Below are 17,540 nucleotides of genomic sequence, written 5' to 3'. Positions count from 1 at the left end.
ATTGTTACAGAGGAGAACAAGGAAGGCGGAGATGATGCCAACATGATGCAGATGAATGGTGACATCCAAGGAAATGGAGCAACAAATCAGGAAGATGCTGAGATGGAAGAAGGTAAAAAATGAAGTACTTGCTGCAATTTGCATTGGATAATGCTTCCTTATTGAGCATATATATACAACTAGATTTTCACCGCACACTACTATTGGTTTTTTTTTCACTGCTCTCAAGTTGTAACATTTTTGGTATGTTTTATTATTATTCATAATTTTCAAAAGGGAATGTATAGTTACCAGTACTAGATTATCATAGATTAAACATCTACTTGTCATAATATTAAAGCACCCTAGGTAAATTGGCATGAATGGAAACCTACGCTTGGTTTTGGATTTTTAATGAGCCATTGATTTCCTTTCGCTCCAATAATGAATATTTTGTAATTATCAGCAGTTTTACTTAAAAATGAACAAGTTTTATTAGTTACCATATTGCGTAACGGACAAGATGTACATGCTGTCCTTATTTAATTACATACAGATACTGTAATAAATCACAAAACATTTTTTTTTATCTGTTTGTGAAACGTGTTAGACTATGAGTTCAAATGCAGGTTAAGAGCTATTCTATTCAAAAAAAAAATATTACTTTTGCAGAAAACATTATGAAAAAAATTAAGCTTTATCAATGTGGTATGGGGAAGTACTTTCAGATGCTTTAGTTCCTTTAGATTCCATTATAATCTCATATAAGATTTAGAACTTGATGAAGAACAATCTCTCAAATTATCTATTTAATCACAACTGGGTCTGGTCGAATTCAAGATGGGGTGAGACTGTTTGCATATATAGAAGGGCGAATATTACATGGGGCAAAAATAACCCTGTAAACAGTGGCATTTATCAAAATATCCTATCATGCTCTCTGTATTTATATTTATATTACTAATAATTCTAGTGGATAATCTTTGTCATTTTTTGTGGAGTGGGGGGGGGGGTATTTATAGTTATAAAAATGTGAATTTGACTATATCTTTGTCCAATACAAATAAATGAGAGAGAAAAAAAGACATGACTTATACTTGATTATGTATATTTTTCTTTGAACAGATGAGTGTCGATCAGAGGCAACATTTAGATATACTGTTGAAAACATAAGCAAGTTAAAAGAAACGGCCCTCAGTCCTCCTTGTATGGTTCGCAATCTTCCATGGTATGTGTACCATTCTCACATTTTTAAAAAAAAATTATACATGTATATCAAAGAAAGCCTTTCCAAAAAACAGTGTGTTACTTTATTCTCTTATCAGTGATTTTCAAAAACTCAATTGTTTTTTTTTTTTTTAAATCAGGAAAATCATGTGCCAACCAAGACCTGGCAGTGAGAGACACAACCAGAAAACCATGGGCTTCTTCCTGCAGTGTAATGCTGAGTCAGATTCTGTGTAAGTAGAGGGGTAGAAAGAGGGGTCTTTAAAGTTTAAAAGCATATACCTTTATCCTGATAGCTTTCAATTTGTGTGTTTGACTTTTGACTAACAAGGATATGTCTATTGCTGTCTGTAGATCCTGGTCGTGCAATGCATCAGCTACACTCAAGTTGATTCATCAGACAAATGAGGCTGAAAGTCACACAAAGAGTAAGTTAAGATTAGATGAACCATTACAATGAAGACTGCCATTTCATTTCATGTATAACTTTAGTCAGACTGTCTGTCAAAAGGGTCCCAAAACTGTTTGATGATTGCTCAAAAATAGATGTGTACAGTATGTTGAATTCCATAGAATTTGATGATTGTTCAAAAATAGAGGTGTACAATATGTTGAATTCTATAGAATTTAGAATCCGAATACATGTATGTGTTGGGGAAAATAGTTATACCAAGACTTCAAGGGGGAGAAGTGAATCTTTAGGGAGAACTAAATAATGGTTCATGGCATTGACTAATTGGTGCAGAGATGTTTTGAAAAATTATCCCAATATGATGTAGCTTCATTATTACATTGTCTCATAAGGATTTAAAGTAGCATTTTATCAGTAAACAAAATGTGTCAAGAAGGGAACTAATAAGGAAAGAATATTTTGCAATTCAACCTGTATTGATTTTTTGCTCATTCATAGTCCAACGAAAGGACAGATTGATATCAAAATGAACTATGGAAAAGCTCTTGTCTTTGGGGAACTGGGACTTGTATTATTTTGGTTTGTCTGTTTGCAACAGACTTAATTTTAATTGAATGGTTGTTTAGATGGACATAGTGTTTTGTTTTAAATGATAAACAATTTTTTTCTGCTTCAGAAATACAACATCTGTTCTACAGTAAAGAAAATGACTGGGGCTACAGTAATTTCATTGTCTGGAATGTAAGTATTTCCTCTGCATGGTTTTGCTAGAAATAAAAGACTATACATGTACTTACAAGTCAGAAGCATAGTGTACAAATACTTCTAAAAGAAAGCCGAAAACAATTTCAAGAATTTCTTGTTTTGGTAACAATGAATTCTTAAAGCATTGGCAAAAAATTCCTGTATAAAGTTCTGTTTATTATTCAAATGAATTTATTCCTGAAACAGGAACTTTTGGATCCCAACCGAGGTTTTGTGGCTGATGACAAGATAATACTGGAGGTGCATGTTAAAGCTGATGCTCCTCATGGCGTTAGGTAAGAGATTAGACAGGTTTTATAAAACTTGTGTACAGTTCAACTTCAAGCAAGAGAAAATGTGCTGCATTGTATTGTAACATACTGCAAAATGCTTTATTATCTTAAAATATTTCTCAAGTCCAAAAAAATTAAAATATTTACATATAACTATGCTCAGTTGTGCTAGTCTTTTGAAATTTGATTTCATATTTTATGGGTTCAAATACATGCATTAATATGAAAGTAAAAACATGCTACTTAAAACATTATGTGATATGCTAGTCGTGATTCCTGATTCCTGTGGGTCTAGGAACACACAAAAAAACAAAAATGAACCGAAATATCTCTAAACAATTTAGACTTTTAAAGAGATTTTTTATCATAAAAGTCCTCAGAACTACACATGTATAACTTCTGTTAACTTTTGTAAAGCTGGGACTCTAAGAAACACACAGGCTTTGTGGGACTCAAAAATCAAGGAGCAACATGCTACATGAACTCTCTTCTACAAACCCTGTTTTTCACCAACAAATTAAGAAAGGTAAGAATGCATTTCTATAGTCTAACATTGAGTAGAATGTTGACACTTTTAAATAAGTAAATATAATGACATCATGCCGTTTTCTTTCATGTTATTTGAAAGTTTAAGCACAGTGCAGTGTAGTTTTCCTTTCCCATGGATTTGTCAGAAATGCACATGTAAAGCATGTGTACGTATTGCAGCGTCTCTGTAGATTAGTGTTTTATTCTCCTTAAAGGCAGTATACCTGATGCCCACGGAGTCCGATGACAGTGATAAGAGTGTGCCACTGGCTCTACAGAGGGTGTTCTATGAACTCCAGTTTAGTGATAAACCTGTAGGAACTAAGAAACTAACAAAATCCTTTGGGTGAGAACTTACCTTATATACGTGTATGTAGTTGTAGAGCCATTTTTTGTTCCAATTAACAGATGATCATTGTATTCTTCATTGAAAAATCGTAATTGAAGATAAAAAAAAAATGTGAACTCATGCTTCTTTTATTACATAATGTATACATAACCATTTGATTGCAATATTTTTGAAAGCAAGGAAAGTTTAAACAGAAATTTCACTGTAAATGTGAATATTATGATGTTTTACAACCTACTCAACTTGCATATTAGCTACGTGTATAACTGAACAACGTTTAAATATTATTATTCAGATGGGAGACTTTAGACACTTTCATGCAGCATGATGTCCAAGAGCTCTGTCGTGTGGTAAGTATGACCAATGACAGGTTGACGAGTTACCGGTATATACATGTACTATCCTGTTATTCTGTTACATCTAGAAGATATGAAAGCTCATTATTTTTTGTACTTGCACATTTATGATATATGCCTGTTTCCCATTGTAGCTACTAGAAAACATGGAAAGTAAAATGAAGGCTACAGTTGTAGAGAACACGATTCCTAGGCTGTTTGAAGGAAAAACTTTGGTAATGAAATTGTGGAAATGATAGTGTCTTGAAATCTTGAAGCCATATCAAGTTTTAACAGTTGTTTGTATTCCTTCTTAAATTTTTTTTCCTTTAATTTTCAGTCTTATATTCGATGTAAGCATATTGACTACTGTTCAAGCAAAGAGGAGGCTTTCTATGATATTCAACTAAACTTAAAAGGCAAAAAGAATGGTAGGTGTTCTATATTTGTGTGTGTTTGTATTTATTGTTGCTTATCAAAGTCTGCTTTTTGTACTATAGTAACTATAACATTTTTGACTGAGAACTTTTTAAAAAATGTTCAGGTGATTTTATGTATTTCCTTTTTCAGTATATGAATCATTTCAAGATTACATCAAAGTGGAGTCGCTGGATGGAGAGAATAAGTATGATGCAGGTGAACATGGCCTACAGGTAATAATTACATGAACACTTAGGGTGGCTGCTTTGTCATTAAACAATGCTTTTCATTCCATTGATTTATCACAGTGTTAGCTATCATTGTTCTGCTGAAAAGTTCTTATAAATATTTTCTTTTTTTTTTATCAAATGTGATCAATTAATTGATTATGGGCAATTGTTGCATAAATGCATGTATGGACTAGATTATTTATCTGATTCTCTGTTTATATATGTAAACCATATTTATTTTTTTTTCTCCATGAATTAGGAAGCTGAGAAGGGCGTGTCTTTCCTAAGTTTCCCTCCTGTACTTCATCTTCATCTGCTTCGATTTATGTATGATCCAATGGCTGATGCTTATGTTAAAATCAATGACAGGTAGATGTGGTTTAGACAGTTCAAGCCATGTAAAAATTAATCATTTAATTTTTTCTAATACTATTTAGGTACTATGCCCTTTGATACTGTAAACTCTCAAATACATGTACCTTAAATGTAAGACCTATATGTTTTATATCAGATTTGAGTTTCCTGAACGTCTTAATTTGGACAAATTTCTAAATCCCAAAGAAAAGAAGGACAAGACCCCCGCTAGCTATATCCTCCACGCTGTTCTGGTCCACAGCGGGGATAACCACGGGGGTCACTATGTGGTGTACATAGCTCCCAGAGGGGACAGCAAGGTAAAGACAGGACAAAATGTAGGAACACAACTTTTTTACTTATTTCCTTTATACTGAGATTTGAACGTGTGAATTTTGAACGATGGTCTTGATTGCTCCAGTCTTTGGTTCAACGTCCTTCTCTTTTGTTCAGTGGTGTAAGTTTGATGATGATGTAGTGTCCAGGTGTACGAAGCAAGAAGCGGTAGACAACAACTTTGGAGGACATGATGAGGAAGTGGCCGTCAAGCACTGTACAAATGCCTACATGTTGGTGTACATACGGGAAAGCTGTTTAAGTGAGTTCCTTTATTAAATTCAGTGGGAATTTTTTTGTTAATTTTGTATGTATACATGTATGTATCTTGATTGAATTAAAATTGTAATTCTTATGCTTTGATGTGATCATTTGTAGTAAGATACAGAGAATTTATACGTGTAGTACAAATAAAGGTTTTATTTGTATATGTTGAGTTAAAAACTCTGTATACTTTTTGTAGATGATGTTTTGTGTGAAGTAACTGAAGCAGACATTCCACAGACTTTAATAGAGAGACTGGCTGAAGAAAGGTCTGAACATACAATTAAAAAGATGAGATTTACTATATACATGTACAACTGTACACCAAGAAATAAAATTTATAGTAATTATAAAACCTGTACATTTATTTTTTTAGGAGGCTGGAAGCTCAGAAGAGAAAAGAGCGGACAGAGGCTCATCTATACATGACAATACAAGTTGTGTCAAATGACAATTTCTATGGACATCAAGGAAATGATTTGTTTGATCCAGATAGAGTGAATTATCGGACATTTAAAGTGAAAAAGTCGTGTAGTATATCAGAATTCTTGGATATTATTGCTGAGAATATGGTATGTATTAGTGTCCATTAATTTAAAAATTTATTTTGATAATATAGATGTTGTGGGATTCCCCAAGTTTTTGAAGTTAAGTTATCAAAATTCAAACCTTTTCCCCCCAAATTTGTAGAAGTACCCTCTGCAACAGATGAGGGTATGGCCAATCCAAAGTCGCCAGAATCAAACAGTCAGACCAACATTTCTAGATTTGGATACATATGGACATAAAACGGTATGGATCCCCAAAATCTTTAATGTGATTTTACAATATTGTACATGTTCTGTTAACTTTCAATATTGTACATGTACATAGTTCATACAGATGACATAATACACTATGTTTAAATTGTTTACAACCCTGTTAGGGAATGTTGTAAAACTCTAGGAGATTTGGATGCTCATCAAGTGTATACGATGTTTGATTAAGCATGATAACCTGTAGAATAGCCACATCATGGATGGAACAGTCTACAGTCTGTCCAGTTCTAGTTCATTTCAAAGCCATGTAAATGTCTGTTACCCTTGATTTATAGGTACAGGAGACAGCGGACAGTGAGAGTCCATGGACAGTGTGGGTGGAGACACTGAGTCCAGAGAGTGGACTACAGGAGCTTCCTGTGTTTGATAAAGATAGTAGGTTCACTGGTCTTGTCTATTTATGCATTCTTTGTAGCATACATGTATATTTCATTGATCTTATGTTAATTTGTTTGTCAAAAGAGTATAGGATGAAATTAATACCCAGTTAAAACATGTTGACCAAATTTTATTTAATTTTAACAATTACCGGTAACACTAGCTATTAAAAGTGAAGACCTACAATCTGAGAAATTTTGTGTATATGGCATGAAAATACTTTTTTTAAAATCAATTTTGTTTAAAAAATGTTGTTTGAAGTTTAAATAAAATTTGATTACTCTTACAAAATAGGCTTCTTGGAGTTGAAAATTATCCTTTGAGATGTTCACATTTCAAACTCCGTATCTTTTTTTGTTTCTTTTATTTCAGATGATGTCCTGATATTTGTAAAATTGTACGACCCCAAAACAGCATCAATTTCCTTTTGTGGTCATATGTATGTGCCAATCTCGGCCAAAGTTTGTGAGTATTGAATAATACGTCTATCACCTGCTTTACATTTAGTTCATTCATGTACATTGTACTGGTACTCTGTGTAGGAGCTTGCAGGCAAAGTTAATTTCAGAATTGTCTGATAGATGAGGATTTGATATTTAAGAACAAAATATTTTCTCCTCGCTTGGTGAATATTCAAAAGATAGTGATGGTTCTATTTTCACCATTAAAACAAAAATGATCAGAATCTCATAAGTAAATTGAATTTGATTGAACATATTTATTGACAAATATCAATAGCATTAGACACATTCACAAGATATTCCTTTTCTAAATTTCGCAGGTAGAATGTTATGCATCGTTAGATATTATTAATGTTTTTATTCATGTAAATGTGTACCGATATATATGAAGAAATTTGTGAGTAGCTTTTATTTGAGACTTGAAGTAATGGCTTGATTTTACAGCGGAACTGATGCCAGATTTGTGTAGACGGGCAGGTTTCCCAATCAACACACCTCTTACACTCTTCGAGGTAAAGTTATTATAAAATCTTGCACCGTCTTGTATTTTTTCATCTAGTGCAATATCGGTTATGTAACAGGCTCCGTCGTCACCAACTTTCCTCAAGTCAATACTCAGCCTCAAATCTGAGGTTTGACCTCAGGTTTATGCACTTTTCTTTTAAGGATTTGAGTTGAGGAATAAGTTGAGGGATTCGAAAATTTTGGTGACGGTGGAGCCTGAACATATACTAGGCTGTTTGATTTATATGAAAAGAAAATGCTATGAGAAAAGATAGGTTGCAGTTAAAAGTAGAGACAACTGATTTTGATGACAATAGAAAAGGATATTTAAAAGTAGAGACAACTGATAATGATGACTTTCCTTTTGTTTTTGGTAGGAAGTGAAGCCCAACATGGTGGAGTTGATAGATGACGTCAACCTGCCCTTGGAGAAGACTCTGGAGGAGCTGATGGATGGTGATATAATTGTCTTTCAAAGGGATGACCCTGAAGTTCACCAGTATGAACTGCCCACTGCCAAGGATTACTTTAAGTAAGACTGGCCTCGACAAAAGAATCACTAATTTCTTATTTCAGTTTCAATTTGAATTGTTTGCAGCTCACTAAAATCCTATAAGCAATTACTGTATGTACGTCTACCATCTGTGGTAATTTGTACAGGCTTTCAGCACACTAAATTTGTGGTGTTTTATCTTACAGGGATCTCTACTACAGGGTTGAGGTGATATTCTGTGATAAACTAAATCCCAGTGATCCTGGTTTCTCTCTGGACTTGTCCATGAGGATGAACTACGATCAGATGGCCAATGCTGTGGCCCAATATTTACATACCGATCCATATCTGCTCCAGTTCTTTAAACCACAAAGGTAAGGAAACAACTTTAGTTCTAATGTTGTTTATGAAATCTCTTGGACAATGTTGAAAGTTTTTTAAGACACACGTTTAACCAATTAGCTCATGCATTAAACTTTTCAGAAACTAGCTGGACATCCAGGGCTAACAGCTAATTAAAATTGTCAGCCCTGCCAAATATTTGTTTTTCCTTTTTTTGTACGCAAACAACTGATTAGCAACTCACAGTAAATCTTCCTCTTTGTAGCTATCGAGAAGGTCCAGGCAATGCAATTAGGTGTACTTTTGAGGGTAATCTAAAAGATCTCTTGTTGTACTCAAAACCGAAGCAACCTAGGAAATTATATTATCAACAGGTAAGTAAATTATTAAACACACCTGCCTGTATTGGAATTGTTTGTGATATTTAGGTCAAGGCAATGAGTACTGGTCAATATTTATCAACCTTTTTTAAGAGATGATTAAGAAATGTGAATTTGAATTTTTTTCTGTATTTTCATTTTAGTTGAATATAAGAATAAATGAGTTGGAGAACAAGAAGCAATTCAAGTGCACATGGGTTAACAGCAAACTCAAAGAGGAGGTAAGGAATTTTCAGAATGTTATTTATAGGTTACCATCACTGTAAGATGTAAAAGTATTCATACTGCCATGAATTAAAACTTTGATACTAAGATCTTTGGTTTATACATTAGTAAGTCAAAGGTTTTTACAAAATTCACAAAATATTCACATGAAGAATCATGATTCTACAGAAATAAACCACATAAGTTTTAGACTGCTTGTCAAAATGTAAAAACACCGGCTTTGAAATTCAACCTGTGATTGTTTTCTGTTTGTAGAAAGAACTGGTGCTTTACCCCAACAAGAATGGGAGAGTATCTGACCTGCTGGAAGAAGCCAAGAAGCAGGTCACTCTGTCCGAGGACGGCTCAGGCAAACTTCGGTAAACACTCTTGTTGATGTGTGTAGACATTTTAAATTAATATTTATAATTGGATAATGCTAGGTCAGTAGGATGACATGCATATTCTGTAAGGAAAATAATGTACTGTATAGAGAAACTTGGCGATTGGGAGGTCTTTGGGACTTATGGGTCAACCATGCTTAATTTTATAATTCAGTACATTTATACATATCTGTTCATTAAATCTATAAAAATATGCATGTGTGTAGCAATTTACATGTTGCATCTATATTGACTGTCAAAGTGGCAACAAACTACAAAAACCAACCTTTTAGATTGGAGCAATAATGAAAAACTGAAGAAATGTGCATCATTGTTATATTTTAGTTACAGTATTTGGATAAAAAAAAATGGTTAAAAAGTCTATAATAACTTCATGATTTAAATGGACAGAATGTTTTCAGTACCATTGCAATTGCATGGAATTTCTGCTTTATCCATATTCATATATAACAAGTTTTTAATGCATATGTTCATGTATAGCTTTCTTTAAGTATATAGCGCATATGCATGTACATACAATGCTGATATGTGCATGTCTAATGATTTAGAAGAAAAAACGTACAACAATGTCCATGATTGTGTTGCAGGTTGTTAGAGGTGATCAGCTATAAAATCTACTCCATACAACGCGAGGAGACATTGCTAGATCTCTTGAGCTCCCAGGGATCAACCAAAAGCTATAGGATAGAGGAAATACCGTTGGATGAAGTGAACTTAAGTTCCAATGAGACACTTATACCTGTTGCTCATTTCCAGAAGGTAACACATTTTTATGTTCCTGACAAAAAATCAGCTTTAAATACAGATTTATTAAAGCTTTAAAATTATTTTTTAATTAAGGATTTTTTTATCCAGTGTTACCTTACTATCTTTACAGGAGGTGTTTTCCACTTTTGGTGTCCCATTCTTATTAAAGATTAAACAGGTATGATGATCTTGTAATTAGGGTATTTAATATGAAAAGTCATATGTCATTATATGGTCATTAATGTCATGAAAGTTTGTTGCTAGATAATAATATAAAATTCATTTTATTTAACTTATCCACAGAATGAGCCATTTTCTGCTGTAAAAGAAAGAGTTCAGAAGAAGCTAGATATACCAGACAAAGAATTTGAGAAGGTTGGTTTATTATCAAGTCATACAGACGAAAGGAATGATTAAATATTCTGTATATTTCGCTGACATTGATGTATTATTGTTGTTACATTTTGTTTCATCAGTTTGAGCATTAAGATGTATAGAATAATTAATGGCATTTAATATGAAAACCTTACTTACACCTAATCATTTTTTTACAGTACAAGTTTGCAGTGGTGGTAATGGGAAGGGTTGAACACATATCAGATGAGGATCAGAATATTCGAGTTGATCTTGACATCTTCAAGCCTCATGCTATTCAAGGTACAAAATGACTGATCTACCAATGCAAATCATTTTCAGTGATTATTATTTTGGTTTCACGTTTGTAAAGTTGTCTTGAAGGAATACCTGTTAAGTTTTTATGCATGTGATAGTCGGTGATTTCCTTATTTCAGGTGCAAACATGCAGGCTCGGCCATGGCTTGGTTTGGATCATGTCAATAAAACACCCAAAAGGACTAGGTACAATTATTTAGAAAAAGCAATAAAGATCCATAACTGAGGAGGGAAGAATTCCTGTTTCTTTAGATTTGCCGTCCTTTGGATCGCTAAACTAAATATACCAATGACATAAGAGGAAAGGGTCTAGTCGTTATACTGTAGCTACTAAGAGTACAACATCCCCCCATATATGCAGCTTTTCTGAAGACCATTCATTGTTATTGGTTTTTGTGTTGGACACTGTTTACATTTGATATTCGTGCAATCATCTGTGCTCTTGGATGGTCTTTGATGTAGTGTGTGATCTCCTATTTCTTAACGTGAAGCGTGTGATTCAGAATGAGACAAAGTGCTGTTATGTTTTAAGTTATGTTGATCATTGATTGACTGATAGACTTTGACTTGACATTCTGTATTACTTATTTTTTTAATTTATTTATTTCTTTTTCTAATTTTTTTTTTTCTCATAGTGGCTGGTGTAAATTTACGGGTGACACTAAATTAGATTTTTCGATTTTCTTCCTGCATTTGCAGGTAATTCCTCTCCAGTTCAAACTGATAATTTTCAACCCAATTCCAATTTAGTTTATATTCATTGCCAGCTTTTTGCCCTGAATGTTATAAATGTATTATTCGGTATAGAGTTATTTAACTTGTGATCAATTCTAATGATGTGAAAGTTAGGATAGGGTTCCACTTGTGAGGCATATGTTAGTAATTGCCTTGAATATGTGATCCACTAGATTCTGAGAGTTATGATGCTTTCTTTTTAATGTTGTATATGAAATGCATGATGTAATGTTTTATGTATTATTTACATGTACATGCCACTTCTATTGGCATAAAAAAGCAATGTTACTTTATTTGTAAAGACAACAACTAAAAAAATTAATTAATAAAAGCCATGAAAAAATGTAATTTTGTTTTAAATGAAAATATGATTTCATTCATTTAAAGGGGGGAAATTTTGGATGTCGACCAAGTCTCTAATCTCAACCTAACAAACAATTGTAAATACACCGGTATGTGTTTATGGTCTTGTTCCCTACATACGGTGTATTAACATCTTCTGATTCACCTCTAGACTTAAATCTCTTGTTAGATTTGTGCAATTAATGTGCAATTGCAATGAAAGTATTTTCACAGATTCATGTACATACCAAACATTTTTTTATAATAAGGAATGCAAAGACAAACAAAATATTCGTAAAGATAAATTTTATTTTTCATGTGGAAAAATTAACAAATACAACCATTTGCAGCACATCTTTCAAATTCATTTTCATAAAATGCGACAAATTATTGTTTATGATAATAGTATATCTACTTGTATGGGGAACTTTTATAAAACAGAATTTTTTTTTCAAATAATGTAATGGTTTGTAATATTTTATATTGCATTCACCAAAAAATAAAAAAAAAACAGAACTAGAATTAAATTTGGTTGAAAATATTGATAAATAAAAAGGTTAAGGGGCAAACGTAGGAATTGATATTGAAAAAGAAATCTTAAGAGTAATGATATTTAAAAACATGTAGTCTGTTATTATCATAGTAGTAAACAAACACATTTAGTTTTTAAGGCAAATACTGTATGGCTTTTCCAGGGTTTCTTTATCCATAATTATACATGTACTTTGATGTTCTGCAACTGTATATTGTAAACCTTTAATATTGTAGGGAAATCTTGGTCAATAATTTGAAAATCTTGTATTTCACTACAGCCATTAATTTCTAAATGATTTTTTGTTACCAAAATGTATATAGCCATTCAAATTTTGAGGGAAACCCTTGGAAAGACCTTTATTTAAGTACTGTAACACCATCACAGCACCAGTTTTGAGGGATAATGTTCAAGTTTTTATTAAGGCAACGTAACAAAAGAAAAATTGTAACACAAATTTATATTTGCAAGGAAGAAGAATAACTTGCTAAATCCAAGCAAATAAATATGGTTTTGTCAACATAGAAACATTTTACACAGATTTCACAGGAACACTTAAAAATCTAGTTTTATAATAACCTATAATGGGCAATATAACTCTTTATCACAGCTTCAACTTGATGAGTTTTGCCAATACATAATGATTAATGTATTGGCCATTGCAACAAAACAGCTAGACTGATATGCATTTTTTAAAAAAAAATTCAACCTAACACAAAATGTTATAATACACTGAGAGAGATAATATTGAAGTAAAAAAAAACACCAATAGAAGATGAGGTTTTGTCTTTGCACACAAGAGGCATAAATAATCTAGACATGAATATTTTATATACAATATAAAAATATGACATTAAATGTCTTTTCAATTAATACATAACTCTGTGCTTCACATACAGAGATATTGTTTGACTGGGAAATTGGAAGAGGTAAAAAAAGAAAGGAATCGTGCCACAAGTTGTTTATATTGTTTCTAGACATGCATCCCAAATATCTATACTACGATGATTATGGCTTTATATAATCGCTGAAACTGATCTGTAATTCTGAATGTTGATTGATCTGAAAAAAGAAATAAGGCAAGGTTAAAATTTTGTGGCATTGTGCATTTTCATCCCACAAAACATTAAGTTATTCATAGTGTGAAAAATATTTGTTTGAGAATCAAAAGTATGTGTATTTACATTTTTTAAACTATGAAAACCCTATGATTATAATCTCTTACTTCCAAAATGTTTTTTTCTAGTTTTGTACATGTAATACATACTTGAGCACATTTTGGTTGACAATAGACACAGTTGGTGTACTCTTCGGACCCTGAGAAGGCATAAATGTTTTCCCACTTTTGTTGACAATATTGACAGAGCGAGAAACTTTGACTTTGTACGGATCAGCAGAATGTGAGGGATAAGGATCGAATGTTCCAGCTTTCATACCAGCAGGCTGAAAATAATTATTTCAAGTAGTAAGTTCATGCATCAGAAATATTTTTTCAAGTAGCAAGCTAATACATTTTTTTGGATCCTGGAAGCGGCACCAAATAAATTGATTTTTTTGGTAAATAATTTCTGATGGACATTTTATTAATGATAGAGAATACTGTTTATTCAGGTAATTTTTTTACATTGAATAAATGTTCTTACCATCTTTCCAGGGGAGCTTGGTTTGAAAGGTTTGGAATCATCTTTCTTAGTTGGCACAGTTGCAGACCCACCTCTGCGACCAAATTTGTCAGAGGTGTATGGGTTGCCATCAAAGTAAGCTCTCGGATGCATATTTAGTTTAAATGGACCACTTCCCTTTATGGAACTCTTATGTTGTTGTAATTCTTTCTAAAATTTTACAAATGGAAAAATAATAAGTTATCAAAGTTTTGATTTTTTCCTTTTTTTTTTATTCAAAAGAACAATTCAGACATGTATCTTGTTAGTTTTTGCAAATATTTTCCCTCAAAATTTATAAATTTTATGGGTGCAAATTTACATGTATATTCATATAACCACATCCAGGCAATAAAACTGTTTAGCAAATAGTACTTCAGTGATAATCATAACATGTCTCAAAATAAAATGTATCACAGAAAATGGAATAAATGTATGAATTTGAATTAAATAGCTCCCATCACCCAAAACTAAAACATCTGGACATATGGCATGAACCATTTTAAAGATTGGTAGATTCTTGAAATTTGAAAAAAAAAATCTTCTTTTTAAATACAAAAGCAAATTTGAAATTGATAGAATTATACATTGTTTGATAAGCCAAAAAAATTATCAGTATTCAAGTACAATGACATTTCTCATGGACATAAATAAAGTATGGAAATTTGACCTGATTGAAACTTCATATAATTCATTTCTTATATTCTAAATTGTGATAAGTTTATCCAACCTTTGTTAATTCCTTGGCTCTGTCATATGCATCAGTTTGATACTTGGGATAATCTCCTAGTGTAATGCCCATATAGCTAGAAAACACACACTGCAGGGTTATGGAATAAAGCAAGACTGGCACATAATACTGAACAAGTGAACAACAGAAAAAGACACATTGTAGCATATTGTGTTGATGCTCATATTACACTGCAAACAATATTGTCATATCACACAGAATAAAAGCCACACCGAAATACTGCTGATGGAATTCATAAAAACTTGAAAGTGGTGTAAGATCTCATGTATGATATCAATAAATACTGTATTTTGAGACAGCAATTTTAATCAGTGAAAGTTAAAAAAGAATTTTATTAATGAAATTTTTTATTTATTAAAAAAAAATTTTCCTTTTTATATCTGATGACTTTATTTTACATTGTGATTTATTTTGATTAATTATTGAATTTTGAGGAGTAAACAGAAATGTTGGTTATTTAAAATGACTTTTAAATGATTTTTAAAAAGAATTTTCAAGTTTCTTGTCTAATTCTTTCAGTTAGTTTTAATTAAGTACTAGCTGGTAAAGACAATGTTTGGACATCTAGCAAACCTGCTAAACCCCAGGAAATATGTTAAATAGCTAAACCCATCATCCAACATCTACATACACATATACATACATGATAGTACATATATACACAATACACATGTATATGTTTGTATAGTACAAACCCTTGCAATATCTTTATGTTTTTCATAAGGATCTGGCAAGTAGTTTGGATATTTGCCAAGTGTCACATTCATATATCTATATAGGAAAAATATGTATAATTCAGTCCATATGAATAAAAATATTTATAAGAGTTAAAGATCGAATGACGTGGAACTTGGGGTTCAATAGTGACAGTCAATAGTAACAAAATCTATACCTATAGCTAAACCCCCCCCCCCCCCCCCCCCCAGAGTGTATATATGATGAAATGATTTGCGTATAGCATATTTTGGAAAAATTGCTGATGTGATCATTAGTGCAGAAAAAACCCCAAAAAACATCAGCATCTGCATTTGTAATATACAGCTTGAAGAGAGTGAACAAACCCTGGCAATTTCTTTATGCTGATCAAATGGGTCATGTAAGTAATTGGGATATTTCCCTAAAGTTACTCCGAGATACCTGAAACCATATGAATACATCAACTTCTTTTTCTACATAAAATTAACAACTTAATACGTTCCAATCAACCTTTCAAAATCATCTGCATCTGAAATTCTCAGATTAATATTAATCATGTATGATAAAAGATCTAATAATGTACTAAATGGAACATGTTATGAAAAAGTAATGAAAAATCTTACCCAAATCCTGTTCCCCTTTTCCCTGGATTTGTTGAGAAGTTTTTGCCTGGAGATTTGTATTCCTTGCCAGGTCTTGATGCAGGACTAAATGCACCAATTGGTCCACCTAATGTTCCATAATGATTTCCTAGACCAGATCTGAACAATAGAAGCAATGTGAGTTAAATATGGTGCCAGAAACATATACCATATCAAGAATAAATTAAACCAAGATGCTACATATAAAATTATACAATATTTCAAACAGGTGCATAAATTAATGTTTAAGAATTGGCTTTGCATTGAGCTTTCAAATAGACTTGTAACTTACTGTTTTTTCTCTCCACTGCTTGGTAAAAATGGTTTTGCAATGTTCTTTTGCATTTCTTTCAACCGATTTTGTCGACGTATTTTTATAGGGTCTGTATAGGATTCTCCTTCAAACACCCTAGTATATCCCTTCTGAAAGTACCCAGCCTGCAAAGCAGACCTATCTTTTGAGCCCTCTGTTAACATCTGTTTACCCTTTTCAGCTGCTTCATTGAATTTGACTGGAATAAAAATAGCAGATTTTGTTCTGAAAGCAATCAATGTTTTGGGTAAAGTTTGATCATTTTATAAACTTAGCATCGTTATCATTTGTAGATTTTCATGTTTGTTAAATAGGTCTTCCTATAGTAATCAAACATAACATATTTCACCTTTACATTGATTGTTCATTCTTTCTTTAAATGAAATTTACAATTGATTACTAAGTACTTTCTAATGCACATATGCACTTTGATCATCAATTACAGGCAATTCTTATATGAGACACTTTTTGTGCATGGATAAAAGTTAAACTAATAGTGTTGATAGTGCAATAAAACAAACTGTGTGTGCTTTTCAATCAAATAAGACCAGGTGCGGTGTGTTGGTATACAAAACAATAAATCCGCAAAAATTAATTGCCTTGCATATGAGACCAATGGTGAATATATATATGTGTGTGTGTGAACATTTGAAGTTCAGGTGTGCATCTCAGTGGTAGACAGTTTGCTTACCTCCACGTTCCTTATATTTATCATTTATTGTAACGTATCCCATCTCCCTAAATAAACCAACACGGTCCATATCCGTGCGTCCTCCCTTTTCCCCCATTTTGGTCTGTTTGTAACTATTCCTTTCAAAATTGAATCCTAATTAAAAAACGGTAAGTTTAATTTTATATGCTATTCACTTAATAAATGTCCAAATGTTTCCAATAAACCATTTCACGTAGGAAACATTGATAAGGGAATCTTGGTGCTCCAGTTCCCCTATTGTTGGAATAATCGCTATGGAGATTGCCGTTGTGTGGCGCTAACA

The 17,540-nt window shown here is 32.4% G+C and overlaps 2 protein-coding genes across 7 annotated transcripts in view; one reads left to right on the top strand and one right to left on the bottom strand.

Moving 5' to 3' along the window:
* LOC128168293 (ubiquitin carboxyl-terminal hydrolase 7-like) overlaps positions 1–11,957 on the top strand; it is a 13,099-nt gene extending 1,142 nt beyond the window's left edge. For 2 of the 4 annotated variants that reach the window (XM_052834508.1, XM_052834505.1), the window contains exons 2-32: positions 11–112; positions 1,105–1,207; positions 1,347–1,439; positions 1,561–1,634; positions 2,295–2,359; positions 2,570–2,658; positions 3,073–3,181; positions 3,399–3,529; positions 3,828–3,882; positions 4,023–4,103; positions 4,208–4,298; positions 4,438–4,520; positions 4,777–4,886; positions 5,029–5,209; positions 5,325–5,469; positions 5,671–5,740; positions 5,848–6,043; positions 6,162–6,263; positions 6,565–6,664; positions 7,040–7,132; positions 7,573–7,640; positions 8,010–8,164; positions 8,332–8,499; positions 8,733–8,841; positions 8,991–9,068; positions 9,328–9,431; positions 10,043–10,214; positions 10,333–10,380; positions 10,506–10,577; positions 10,757–10,859; positions 10,994–11,957. In XM_052834508.1, the coding sequence (XP_052690468.1) occupies positions 11–112; positions 1,105–1,207; positions 1,347–1,439; positions 1,561–1,634; positions 2,295–2,359; positions 2,570–2,658; positions 3,073–3,181; positions 3,399–3,529; positions 3,828–3,882; positions 4,023–4,103; positions 4,208–4,298; positions 4,438–4,520; positions 4,777–4,886; positions 5,029–5,209; positions 5,325–5,469; positions 5,671–5,740; positions 5,848–6,043; positions 6,162–6,263; positions 6,565–6,664; positions 7,040–7,132; positions 7,573–7,640; positions 8,010–8,164; positions 8,332–8,499; positions 8,733–8,841; positions 8,991–9,068; positions 9,328–9,431; positions 10,043–10,214; positions 10,333–10,380; positions 10,506–10,577; positions 10,757–10,859; positions 10,994–11,100 (3,257 nt within the window). In that variant the 3' untranslated portion in view covers positions 11,101–11,957. The remainder of the gene's footprint in view (positions 1–10; positions 113–1,104; positions 1,208–1,346; positions 1,440–1,560; positions 1,635–2,294; positions 2,360–2,569; positions 2,659–3,072; positions 3,182–3,398; positions 3,530–3,827; positions 3,883–4,022; positions 4,104–4,207; positions 4,299–4,437; positions 4,521–4,776; positions 4,887–5,028; positions 5,210–5,324; positions 5,470–5,670; positions 5,741–5,847; positions 6,044–6,161; positions 6,264–6,564; positions 6,665–7,039; positions 7,133–7,572; positions 7,641–8,009; positions 8,165–8,331; positions 8,500–8,732; positions 8,842–8,990; positions 9,069–9,327; positions 9,432–10,042; positions 10,215–10,332; positions 10,381–10,505; positions 10,578–10,756; positions 10,860–10,993) is intronic. The other 2 variants (XM_052834507.1, XM_052834506.1) reach the window with 2 other exon arrangements.
* Positions 11,958–12,240: 283 nt separating this feature from the next.
* Positions 12,241–17,504, bottom strand: LOC128168295 (UPF0602 protein C4orf47 homolog). Of its 3 annotated transcripts, none has more exons than XM_052834511.1 (7): positions 17,237–17,504; positions 16,525–16,744; positions 16,215–16,352; positions 15,957–16,032; positions 14,127–14,315; positions 13,751–13,926; positions 12,241–13,545 (listed from the first exon to the last, which is right to left on the bottom strand). In XM_052834511.1, the coding sequence occupies exons 1-7, from the start codon at positions 17,331–17,333 to the stop codon at positions 13,500–13,502; spliced, it is 942 nt and encodes a 313-aa protein (XP_052690471.1). In that variant the 5' UTR covers positions 17,334–17,504; the 3' UTR covers positions 12,241–13,499. The 3 variants fall into 3 exon arrangements, with proteins under 3 accessions (XP_052690471.1, XP_052690472.1, XP_052690470.1); XM_052834512.1 differs by lacking the exon at positions 15,957–16,032 and adding an exon at positions 15,591–15,666; XM_052834510.1 differs by lacking the exon at positions 15,957–16,032 and adding an exon at positions 14,875–14,950 and having other exon boundaries at positions 17,237–17,502.
* Between the last annotated feature and the right edge of the window lie 36 nt (positions 17,505–17,540).

This window comes from Crassostrea angulata, chromosome 10 (assembly GCF_025612915.1).
Source record: "Crassostrea angulata isolate pt1a10 chromosome 10, ASM2561291v2, whole genome shotgun sequence".
Classification (NCBI taxonomy): Eukaryota; Metazoa; Mollusca; class Bivalvia; order Ostreida; family Ostreidae; genus Magallana; species Magallana angulata.
Note: the sequence above shows the minus strand (reverse complement) of the source record. Positions and strands in the feature narration are given on the sequence as shown.